This window comes from Scyliorhinus torazame, chromosome 15, assembly GCF_047496885.1.
Source record: "Scyliorhinus torazame isolate Kashiwa2021f chromosome 15, sScyTor2.1, whole genome shotgun sequence".
Classification (NCBI taxonomy): Eukaryota; Metazoa; Chordata; class Chondrichthyes; order Carcharhiniformes; family Scyliorhinidae; genus Scyliorhinus; species Scyliorhinus torazame.
The window spans coordinates 97,290,424-97,303,237 of NC_092721.1; the positions used below are offsets into that span (position 1 = coordinate 97,290,424).

General features: G+C 44.8%; 1 protein-coding gene across 4 annotated transcripts in view; it reads right to left on the minus strand.

The window, feature by feature from the left end:
• Positions 1-12,814, minus strand: part of naalad2 (N-acetylated alpha-linked acidic dipeptidase 2) — a 189,975-nt gene that overhangs the window by 30,278 nt on the left and 146,883 nt on the right. For all 4 annotated transcript variants that reach the window (XM_072476461.1, XM_072476459.1, XM_072476460.1 and 1 more), the window contains 2 exons: positions 8,211-8,475; positions 2,876-2,957 (listed from right to left, as the gene is read on the minus strand). In XM_072476461.1, coding sequence (XP_072332562.1) covers positions 2,876-2,957; positions 8,211-8,475 — 347 coding nt within the window. The remainder of the gene's footprint in view (positions 1-2,875; positions 2,958-8,210; positions 8,476-12,814) is intronic.

Consider the following 12,814-nt stretch of genomic DNA (forward strand, 5'->3'; position numbering starts at 1 on the left):
CACAGCCTTTGTGGAGATGAAGCCTCATCTTCACATTGAAGATACCCTCCATCATGTGTGGCACTACCACATTGCTAAATAGGGCAGATTTCAAACAGATCTAGTGACTCAAGACTGGGCAACCAGGGAGTGCTCTGTGGACCATCAGCAATAGCAGAATTGTATTCACCCACTATCTGTAGCCTCATAGCTGGGTATATCCCCCATTCTACCATTGTTACCAAGACAGGGCGTCAACCTAGTTCAATGAAGAGGGCAGAGCAAGCCAGGAGCAGGACTACGTGTAAGTAAAATGAGGTGTCAACCTGATAAAGCTACAACACTGGACTACCTGTGTGCCAAACAGCAGAAGCAGCAAGTGATAGACAGAGCAAAGCAATCATATGGCCAATGGATCAGATCTAAGCTCTACAGTCCTGCCGTAGCCAGTCGTCAATGGTGGAGGATAATTAAACAGCTCGCTGAAGAAGGCAGCTCCATGAATGTCCCCATCCTCAATAATGGAGGAACACATTGCAGTTCATCATTGCAAAAGATTTTTTTTAAATAAATTTAGAGTACCCCATTCTTTTCTTTTCCAATTAAAGGGCAATTTAACGTGACCAATCTACCTAGCCTGCACATCTTTTGGTTGTGGAGGTGAGACCCACGCAGACACAGGGAGAATGTGCAAACTCCACACGGTCAGTGACCCAGAGCCGGGATTGAACCCAGGTCCCTGGCGCCGTGAGGCAGAGTGCTAACCACTGTGCCACTCTTCCATTGCAAAGGATAAAGCTGAATAATCTTCAGCAGAGGTGCTCAGTGGATGATCCATTCCCGCATCACAGATGCCTGTGTTTAGCCAATGGGATTCACTCCACATGATGTCAAGGAATAGTCGAATGCACTGCAAAGGCTATGCGCGATATTCCGACAATAGCACTGAAGGCGTGCTCCAGAACTTACTGTGCATCTAGCCAAGCTGTTCCAGTACAGCTATAACACTGGCATCTACCAAGCAATGTTGAAAATTGGCCAGGTATGTCCTGTCCACGCATAACAGAACAAATCCAACCCGACCTATCACCGCCCCATCAGTCTAGGCTCAATCATCAGTAAAGATTTGAAAGGGGTAATCAACAGTGTTGTCAAGCAGCATTTGCTTAGCAATAACCTGCTCACTGAACTCAGTTTGGATTCCGCCAGAGACACTCAGCCCCTGACTTCATTACAGCCTTGGTTCAAACATGGACAAAAGTGCTGAACTCCAGAGGTGAGATGAGAGTGACTGCCCTTGACATCAATGCAACATTTGATTGAGTATGGCATAAAGGAGCCACAGAAACACTGGCGTCAACGGGAATCAGGGGGAGATCTCTCCACTGGTTAGAGTCATACCTGGCACAAAGGAAGATGACTGTAGTTGATGGAGATCAGTCAGCTAAGGTACTGAGCATCACTGTAGGAGTTCCACAGTGTAGTGTCCTTGGTCCAACCATCTTCAGCTGCTTCATCAATGACCTTCCTTCCAATATAAGGTCCGAAGTGGGAATGTTTGCGCAACGTTCAACATGAGTTGCGCTTCCTCGAATACTGAAGAAATCAATGTCCAAATACAACAAAACATGTGCAATATCCAGACTTGGGCTGACAGAGTGGCAAGTGACATTTGCGCCACACAATTACCAGGCAATAACCATCTCCAGCAAGAGAGAATCTAACCATCACTCCTTGACATTCAATGGCATGCCCATCACGGAATCTCCCATTAACAACATCCTGGGGATTACCTTTGACCAGAAACTGATCTGGATGAACCATATAAATACAATGGCTACAATGGCAGGTGAGAAACTAGGAATCCTTCAGCGAGTAACTCATCTCCTGACTCCCCAAAGCCAGTCCACAATCCAAAAGGCACAAGTCAGGAGTGTGATGGAATACTTTCCCCTTGCCTGATTGAGTGCAGCTCCAACAGCACTCAAGAAGGTTGACATCATCCAGGACAAAGCAGCCTACTTAACTGGCTTCTCTTCCACAAACAGTAATCTCCTTCCACCACTGACACACAGTGGGGACAGGATATATCATCTACAAGATGCACTGCAGGAACTTACCAAGGCTCCTGATACAGCACCTTCCAAACCCATGACCACTAGAATCTAGAAGGACAAGGGTAGCAGATAGATGGGAACACCACCACCTGGAAGATCCCCTTCAAGCTTATCACCATCTTGACATGGAAATATATCACCGTTCCTTCAGTCACTGGTCAAAATTGTGGAACTCCCTCCCAAACAGCACCTACACCACGTGGACTGTGGTTCTAAAAGGCATCTCACCACCACCTTGTCAAGGGCAATTAGGGATGGACAATGAATGCTGGCCTAGCCAACCAAGCCCTATCCCATGAATGAATGTTTAAAGCCCAGATTTATTTGTTCCACCTGCATCGTATCTACGATTCAAATCATGCCAGTTGCCCAGTGGAGGTCTTGTAGTGCAATCGGAGTGTCCCTACCTCTGGTTCAGAGGCACCGGGTTCAAGTCCCAGCCCAAGATTTTCTGACCATGGAATGAGCACTCATGACCCAGTCCAGCCAGGAATGCTCCCATCACCTCCAAATTCCACAAAGGGGAAAAATAGTATGCATGAAGATATGCTAAAAAAATCAGTTGCCCATCATTGATTTATAGACATTCCAGCTGTTGTCCAGGTTACCACATGAGGAATCTAATCCAATTAGGCTTATTTACAATATGGGGCAGACATGTCTGCTTTATTAGCGAATAAAGGCATAAAGAAAGAGTGGGAGAGAAAAATACAACAGCAGGAAAGAGGGTGACGCTTGGTTTTCAATTTTACGGTCTTTCAGTAAATTTTATTACTCACTCTGTGATGTCAATCTTTTCCAGTTGTTTATGAAAATCAGTGGCAATGCGTGTAAAGTTATGTATAGCTGAAAACAGAGAGTCTGAAACACAAAAGCAGATTGTGGGAAAACCTTTAGACTTTTTAATGAAAGCGTTATATTATTTTTAACTTTTTCAGTACCGTTGCTCTCTTTATTTGGTTCTAAATATGGCGGTCAATATGGTTGCCTTCCTTAATTCTAATTAATTTGCTTTAGAGTCGGCAGGTATATTTTGATACCGCCACAAGGTTCAAACGCGAATACTGTTCAAAGAGCCTGTACACCAGTTAGTTAGTTCAAAGTCAATACTATTTATTTACACACACAGCAATATCTACTCATGCACGAAATACTACAGACTAAACTATCACTACTGCTAAAGCCTATACTTAGCTATGGGCGCCCACTCAGTCAGAGGAACAATGACCGTTGTTCGGATCTGAGGCTGCTGGGGTCGAAGGAGGGTACAGGAGAACAGCTAGGTCGTCCGTCTGGTAGCGAGGGTTGACCTTGGACTTACTTGCTACTGGTGCAGCTGGTGAACGGGTCTCTCCACTTTGAGAGCCGGGTCCAAGAGAGCGATTCTCTCTTGGGGCCTTCTTCTTCTATCCGAAGGGGGCTTCGCACGCTTTTGGGGGGGGCCTTTAACTTGGCCCCAATTAATTGGGCCGTATCTTGATCACTCGTATTGATCTTGACCAATAAAGGGGTGGGTGCTCTGATGGCTGGGCGTGTCCTAGGTGGCCGCTGGCCTGGCTTTCTTTGTGCTTTCGGTTTGGGGAGGTCTGGAGCCAGATCGGGTTACTTCAGTATCTCCCCTTGTTCCCAGAGATGGGCCCTCAATATGCTAATGGACCTACAGTTTCAGTCTCGTCTGGGAGCTGCGGTTCCAATACACGTACATGCTCTGTGCCTGCCTGCTTTCTTAGCATTGTCCATAGTTCCCTGCAATCTTTGCAAACATCCATTTTGTATTCTGGAAGTGGCCATCCCAGATGGCTCCAGTACCAATATTTAACAGGAACTTATGTAAATAGTTTCCCAGCATTAGGTGCTGTATGAGCTTACGGTCTCCATGTAACACTCCTTGTGCTGTGTTTCAATCCAACATAAGCACCCCAGATAGTACTCTCCCATTACTGAATGATACTGCGTGGACATTGTGAAATTTGTCAACTACTATGCTTCATAATATCATGAGTTAGTCTTTAGACTGCCTCTGCGAGGGTATGCAACAAACCTCCAGATAATTTACCACTGGTCCCAGGCATAATGCAGGAATAGAATCATAGATTCACTACAGTGCAGAAGGCGGCCATTTGGCCCATTGCGTCTGCACCGACCCTCTGAAGGAGAACTCTAACCAGGCTCCCGCCCTCTCCTTCCAACCCTGCAACCCCACTTAACCCGCACATCCCTGGACACTAAGGGGCAATTTAGCATGGTCAATCCACCTAACCTGCGCATCTTTGGATTGTGGGAGGAAACCGGAGCAACTGAAGGAAACCCCCACAGACACGGGAGAATGAGCAAATTCCACACAGCCAAGGTCAAAAATGAAACCAGGTCCCTAGCACCATGGGGCAACAGTGCCAACAACCGTGCAGTCCAAATAAATGCCATTTAAGCCATAAAATGACACTTAAATTCCTCTGAATTTTCAAGAGTATATATGAGTACCAAATTCACTTTATTCATTTATTCATTTAAACTTCACATGAACTAATTTCAGTGGCTCTCAGTATTGACATACAAATCACTTCTGAACTTTTCTTGTGAATATTATTTTCCACACTTCTTGCGAAGTGTGACCTTTTTACTGTGACCTGGTCTGACTAGAAAGCTGTTTCTGTCATGGTGTCCCGGACTTCATTCATTTCAACCATGTAATTGTTCATCTATATAGGACGAATGGAATTTAGTTCTGATTGCTGGAGATTCCCTGGAGAGTATATAATTTGAGACATTGTGCTTAGACTTAGGCAAGCAGGATATCTGATTGGGATAAAGATAATGAAATTAATGAGAGGAGCCAGATCTGTAACAGGCATTTTAGCTTTGAGTTTAAGAGTTTTAAGCTAAGCAGCAGCTTTTGCCAAGGTTGTCAAGTTAAGCAGTAGTCTGACACAGACAGTGCCAGGGTGGCAGTTCCAAGGTGCCCATGTTACAGTGGGAGGGCCAAGGGGTCACCCGGCAGTGTCCCTGAACTGGGAGTGCCCCCCTTGGTGCCGTTTCACCTGGTCCACATTTGTGTGGACCAGCACTGAACAGCGCCCAGCTGAGGACTCCCTGGGGAGGCCGGTAGATGCTGGATGAAATCTGCAAGAGCTGAGACACCAAACATGAGGCAAGGATAGGGCATGTGCAAACTTACTGGAAGGAGAGGTGCACAGAGGTTCCATTGCAGTGGTCTCAGATGAGGACTTCAATGGGGAACCAATAGAAGATGGATTATGCACAGCAAAAGGCATAGATGCCCTGTGTTCAATGTAAATAAGCTTAGAGGAGTCCAACAATAACTCAGCAAAGGCCTTTGTACTGAACTTGGAATTCATTATTTCTAGAATGGAAGTGGTGGCCAATTCTATTCACACACTTGTGGACCCAACCATAACAGTGTCTTGATAGGGATGTAACAGTTTCCAATGCTGTACACGTAGAAACCACACAACTTCGAAATGCTGCCTTGTAAACTCAGATTCCTGCTATTATGGCTGCTATTACAGTATGCAAAAGTGCTTGAGGGTGCCCCATCAGTTTAACAATCTGCTCTCCAACAGATTACCAGATGAGGCATTGCCCAGAGGATTGGCATCGGGTCCATGCAGCATATATCAGCAGTCCTTTCTCAGGGGCGACATAATGGCTAACACTGTTGCCTCACTGTGCCAGGGACCCAGGTGCAATTCTGGCCTTGGGTGACCGTGTGGATTTTGCACATTCTCCCCGTGTCTGCGTGGATTTCTTCTGGGTACTCCAGTTTCCTCCCACAGTCAAAGATGTGCAGGTTAGGTGGATTGGCCATGCTAAATTGTCGCTTAGTGTCTAGGGATGTTCAAAGTAGGCTATGGGTACAGGGCACAGTGGATTGGTGAATACTCTATGGGCTGAATGGCCTCCTTCTGCACTGTAGGGATTCTATGATTCTATGACTGCATTCTCCCTCCCACCACTGCCACTCCACCAATGTCCTTGCTGTTTTTAACCAGATCAGACTGGGTGTGGAAGGAAGGGAAATGAGTAAATAATTTAATTTCCTGTACTTCCCATTTCTTTCCTTTTATCTCTCTCCAAGAACATTGTTACGATTTGCCTTGTTCTCACCTTCCATCTTACCAAACTCCATATTGCTTAGGATTAGACCTCCATTTCTGCTACCTCCAGTCTGATGCCATTACCAAATGCACCTCCTCTTTTCAATAATAATAATCTTTCTTTGTGTCACAAGTAGGTTTAATTAACACTGCCATGAAGCTACTGTGAAAAGCCCCTAATCTCCACACGATGGCGCCTGTTTGGGTACACTGAGGGAGAAATCAGAATGTCCAATTCACCTAACTTGCACATCTTTCGGGTCTTGTGGGAAGAAACCGGAGCATCTGGAGGAAACCCGCGCAGACAAGCGGAGAACGTGGAGACTCCGCACAGACCCAAGCCGGGAATCGATCTCGGGTCCCTGGCACTGTGAAGCAACAGTGCTAACCACCGTGCTACCGTGCCGCCCTACCACTATTGGATGGCACCATTCTGTCCATGACATCTGTCCAACTTCTCAATCATCCCTGGTACCTCTATGGCATCTTCCCATGCAAACGCAGATTTGCAACACAAGCCCTTTTACTTCCTTCCCACCATCCAGGGCCCCAAGCATTCCTCCAGGGTGTAACAGAGATTTACTTGTACTTTTTAGATTTAGTTTGTTGTGTTTGCTGCTGACAGTACAGTTCTGTGTACACAGACTGGTTGACTGCTTTGCTGAATGCCAGCCGCCAAGTGTCAACCTGAGTTTCCTGTCACCTGATAAACAAAAGTTTGTGGAAAAACACCGCTTTACTGGATATATTTCATGCTGACTACAGCAACCCCACACGCTTCCATACATTTCAACACCCAGTCTCTGTGAGATACCAATGGAGCAAAGTTTCTGGAAGAGCTGAGAAATGTCCTGAATTTGATGATTTACTGTGTATGCATATTGCTGGAAATTACTGTCAGATTTACATTTTGTTCAAGGTGAGCACTGATAGCTACACTGTTAACATGACAACATGATCCAGACCGATCCTTAACTTCATCATAAAAGATCGTTGATCTCAAATGTTAACTTTGTCTCTCACAGATGCTACCTGATCTGCTCAATCTTTCTCGCATTTTCTGCTCTTAAGTTTATTTCTGATTTTTTTAAATGGGCTAAAGAGATATGGGGAACAGGTAAGGAGGTGGATTTGAGACCAGGAGAGATCATCCATGATCTGATTGAATGGCGGAGTAGGCTCGAAGGGCTGAATTGCCTCCTTCTGCTCCTAATTCCTATGTTACCTAGATTAAAATCCATTTGCCTTTTTGCAATCTATCTGCTTAGATAATTCAGATTTCAATTGTTTGCAAATGAATAATACAATAAATTATTACACTGTCCTTTCACCTCCAGATCTGAAGCTTTAATTTTGATAATCACACTGGGATGATAATCGCGCCTTCAAGTTTCATAGAATTTACAATGCAGAAGGAGGCCATTCGGCCCATCGAGTCTGCACCGGCTCTTGGAAAGAGCACCCTACTCAAGGTCAACACCGCCACCCTATCCCCATAACCCAGAAACCCCACCCAACACTAAGGGCAATTTTGGACACTAAGGGCAATTTATCATGGTCAATCCACCTAACCTGCACATCTTTGGACTGTGGGAGGAAACCAGAGCACCCGGAGGAAACCCATGCACACACGGGGAGGATGTGCAGACTCTGCACAGACAGTGACCCAAGCTGGAATCGAACCTGGGACCCTGGAGCTGTGAAGCAATTGTGCTATCCACAATGCTTCACAGTTGGTAGATTCTTAACAAGAACCAGCTCACATAACTCCCAGATTAGATCAATTATTAGTCTCAATTCTCATGCTGTTATGGTGGAGGAGTTCCCCTGCAGTTGCCTTTCAGACACAGCACATCCAACACCCAATGTATGCTATATTAATACTCAAAATAGTTTAAGCAGAAAAGGTCAAATGGATGAGAGAAATGTGGACGTATGTAGAACAGGAAAGTGCCCAGTCATATGCATGAGAATTCAATCACAACTGAAACATACTTACCAAAGGAAACCTGGTATTTGTTAAGCTGAAGTTGATGCTGCAAGGCCTGCTCGTAAATGACGTTTGCATAGTTGGTCAAAGCTTCAGCGTAATCTCTGCAGTCAAAAGGTATGATGATGGAGTCGACTATCTCATAAACCAATCCTCCTCGTACTTGAGCCACTGTAAGCATTTTCTTAAAAGATGGGTCATAAAACCATTCCACCATCTCAAATGTTTCGTAAGCACTGTGATATACTGGGTAACTGCTGAATTTGGCAGTGTTCTGGAACACACAAGGAATACATGAGACGGTTAACATTGTTAGACCATAAGACATAGGAGCAAAATTAGGCCATTCGGCCCATCGAGTCTGCTCCGCCATTCAATCGTGGCTAATACGTTTCTCATCCCTATTCCCCTGCCTTCTCCCATAACCCTTGATCCCCTTATTAATGAAGAACTATCTCTGTCTTAAAGACACTCAGTGATTTGGCCTCCACAGTCTTCTGCGGCAAGAGTTCCACAGATTCACCACCCTCTGGCTGAAGAAATTGCTCCTCATCTCAGTTTTAAAGGATCGTCCCTTCAGTCTGAGGCTTTGCCCTTGGGTTCTAGTTTTTCCTACTAGTGGAAACCTCTTCTCTATGCCTACTCTATCTAGGCCTCTCAGTATAGTGTAAATTTCAATAAGATCCCCCCCTCATCCTTCTAAACTCCAGACATAGGAACAGCTTCTTCCCCACAGCTACAAGACTCCTTAACGACTCCCCCTCGGACTGATCTGTTCCCTGTAAGAACACTATTCACAACACCCTATGTTGCTCTTGCTCATGTGTTTGTTTTGTTTGGCCCCTTGTTCCGCACTGTAACCAAACACTGTTTGTCGATGTACCATTTATCAATGTTCTCTGTTGATTATTCTCTGTCTACTATGTACATACTGTGTACGTTCCCTCGGCCGCAGAAAAATACTTTTCACTGTACTTCGGTACATGTGACAATAAATCAATCAAATCAATAAGTCCTCAACCGCTCCTCATATGGCAACCTTTTCATTTCAGGGATCATTCTTGTGAACCTCCTCTAGACCCTTTCCAAGGCCAACACAACCTTCCTGAGATACAGGGCCTAAGACTGCTCACAGTACTCCAAATGGGATCTGACCAAAGCCTTGTACAGCCTCAGAAGTACATCCCAGGTTGTGTATTCTAGCCCTCTTGACATGAATGCTAACATTGCATTTGCCTTTCTAACTGCCAACTGAACCTGCACGCTAGCCTTAAGACAATCTCGAACTAGGACTCCCAAGTCGCTTTGTGCTTCTGATTTCCTGAGCCTTTTCCCATTCAGAAAATAGTCTATGCCTCCGTTCTTTCCAACAAAATGCATCTCATACCTTTCCACATTGTATTCCACCTGCCACTTCTTAGTTCACTCTCCTAACTGTAGTGATCTGTACATCTGTACATACATCTGCACATACACCAGCACAGATGTAACAGCCACAGCATCACTAGAGGGCAGCATCAGAGACGGGTATAAAGGGTCGAGCCCATCCACCTCTTTCAGAAGCATAGGGCTAGGGAGCAGCAGCACACAGAGACAGCTCAGCATAGGCAGTTTATCTTAGCTTCACTGGTCATACCTCTTGACTGTATTATATCTAGTTAAGCTCTGGAAACAGAACAAACCTATTGAATAAAGTATCTGTGTTAACTGGAAGTCTACAATCTTTATTCAGACTTAGAGAATAACATAGGGTACCACGGGTGATTTCAGAAAGCTAGCGAGACACCAGCAAGAGAAGAAAAACTTAAACCGGATATTCGACTGTGGAAAACTTCGCATCAAATGGATCCTCGATGACTAACTGATTCGATGGAACTTGTTGGAACTCCATGGCAGCTGGAAACAACCGGTAATTTAAGTTATAACTGGAAAATGTTTGAACAGCTGTTCCAAATACTTATCACAGCTAATGATTTAAGCATGCCTCTAATGCAACAAAAATAGCACTACTACTCTCAACAGGAGGGCATGAAGCTAGAGAAATCTATAATTGCTTTAAGTACTTAGAAGGTGAAGACAACACCAAAATAGAAGTTGTACTCAAAACATTTGATGAACACTGTAACAGTCAGACTGCTGAGATGCTGGAAAGATTTAACAATTGTCATAAATGCCAGAGAAACGGAGGGCCCATCACTGATTTTATTACAAATCTCAAGTTAATACCACAAGGCTGTGATTATGCTGATTTCAGAGACACTATGATAATGCATCAATTCATTTCTGGACTATCTGATAAAAATTTGAGGGAAGAACTATCACAAAATAAGCATCTAACTCTAGAAACTGTTATACAAAAATGCCTTGCTTATGAACAAAAACAAAATCAATACTGTCAGTCTTTACAGACACAGAATCAGTGTCTACAAAAGAAAATCGGAAGAAACGGCGCCAAAACTTACCATGAGGCAGAGGCAGGATTGATGGAAGTTCTGAGCGGTAGCCATCTTGAGAAAGGAGCCGCACATGCGCAGTTGCGAAAAGAGTGCACAGTACAGGAAACTCGGAGTGCGCATGGGCAATCGAGTCCTACGCGTGATGTCACAAGCGTCATGACGTCAGTACCGTGAAGACCCCGACGATGAGTTCTTCGGATTGGGGAATCTTCAGCCCAGCATATATGACATCCCGACTCGTGGGTGCAGGATTATGCTGCGGCCTGACGCCAAGAAACAGAGAGTGGTCCACGCACCACGAAGGGTCTCAGCCTACACACAAGGTGATTTGTTCATTGAACATAAAGAGAACGATCACAACTCTGAAACAGAAAGCGATGATTTGTCCAACGAACAATACACACAATACTGCTCAGACATGGCTGAGTTATTTGGAGATCCTGATCACAGCATTAGCAACACGGTTGAAAAGCTCAATACGACTCTTCTCATGGTAGATGAATCCAATACCATGGTGCCATGGCAGATCGTTGGTACATTGGATGACAGCAATGCCCAAGGCGAAGACGACGCCACACAGAGAGCACAGAACGACTCCGTTGAGAGAGCACAGATCGACTCTACAGCGAGAACACTGCACAACTCCACAAAGAGAGCGATGACAGACTCCACAGAGAGCGCTGACAAACTCCACAGAGAGAGCGATGAAGGACTCCACAGAGAGAGCAATGAAGGACTCCACAAAGAGAGTGACGCAAGCCTCCACAGACAGCTCGGTGAAAGACTCAAAAATGGATGCAAGCAAACACTCCGTAGTGAACGCCGTCATGTACAAGACCCATGAAGATCTATCAAGCTTATTTGAGCCACCAGGAGAACACACTGAACGTCTACCCACTGTATGTGAGACAAGTGACGAAGAAAGCACAATTCCCATACAGGATGTGCAGGATCACAGCGAGACTGACGTATCTCAGCTCATCTGCACAGAAGCACTCAATAATCAGAGAACGGCCAACCAAGAGTCCAGAGAGCACGTCAATAGAAATCCTGAAGATTTTGACTCCAGAAGAGGAGCACCAAGAGTCCAAAGAGACCACGTCAATAGAAATCTTGAAGATTTTGACTCCAGAAAAGGAGCACCACAACCCACAACAAAATGAAATCGTGAAGATTTTGACTCCATAAAAGGAGCACAAAGAGATCACAGATGATTCAAATGAACCTGAAATGACTCCAAAAGAGGAGCACCAAGAAATCAATGATGATTCAAGTGAACCAGAAATGACTCTAGAAGAGGAGTACCAAGTAAGCAAAGAAGAGGAATCAAATTCACCACAAATGAATGATGTCACCAACATCAATGCAACATCAGATCATTCTCACAATTGTCAAGAAGAAATGCTCAATGTAGCAGATACCACAAAGAACACTGACACCAATAACTGTGACAATGACTCAAATCATCCACATGGCACACTCATTGAGCGCAACAAGAACAACAAAAAACGCTTGAAGCACAGCAGAAACGAGAACAAAAACAACATGCAGCGCAACAAGAACAACAAAAGCAACAAGAAGCATCCCAGAAACAACAAGCACGAAAAGAAAAAGAACAAGAATAAAAGCAAAAACAATGAAAACAGATTCAACAAGCGCGACAAAAAGAACAACAAGAACGACAAAAATAAGAACGCCAACGAAAACAACCAAGACAGAAAAGACAGAAACAACAACAATGAAACAACGACCTGTACAATATGGTACAACTCTGCACGTGAAGGACAATGCCACAGCACACTGCGAAACAATGACAGGACTACAAACATGCCATGGCATGATAAAGAATCTCACAAATTCACATCTGCTCCAGAACAAACAAGCAAAACAGCTTTCACAAACGATGACATACAGAATCAATACCACAAACACAGGAAAAAGTCGAGGTCAGACAACGGTGCGACACAGAATCGCTACCCGCAATCAAATGGAACAGGGGAAAAAGGTGTCCAAGTCATTAAACGACTCATCGGCAAGGCAGCCGAGTCACGTTCTAACATCAACCTAGCTCTGTTATCGTACCGAGCAGCCCCATTGAGCTCAGGGCTGTTGCCTGCGCAAATGCTCTTCAGCAGAGACGTCCGGACAACCCTACTG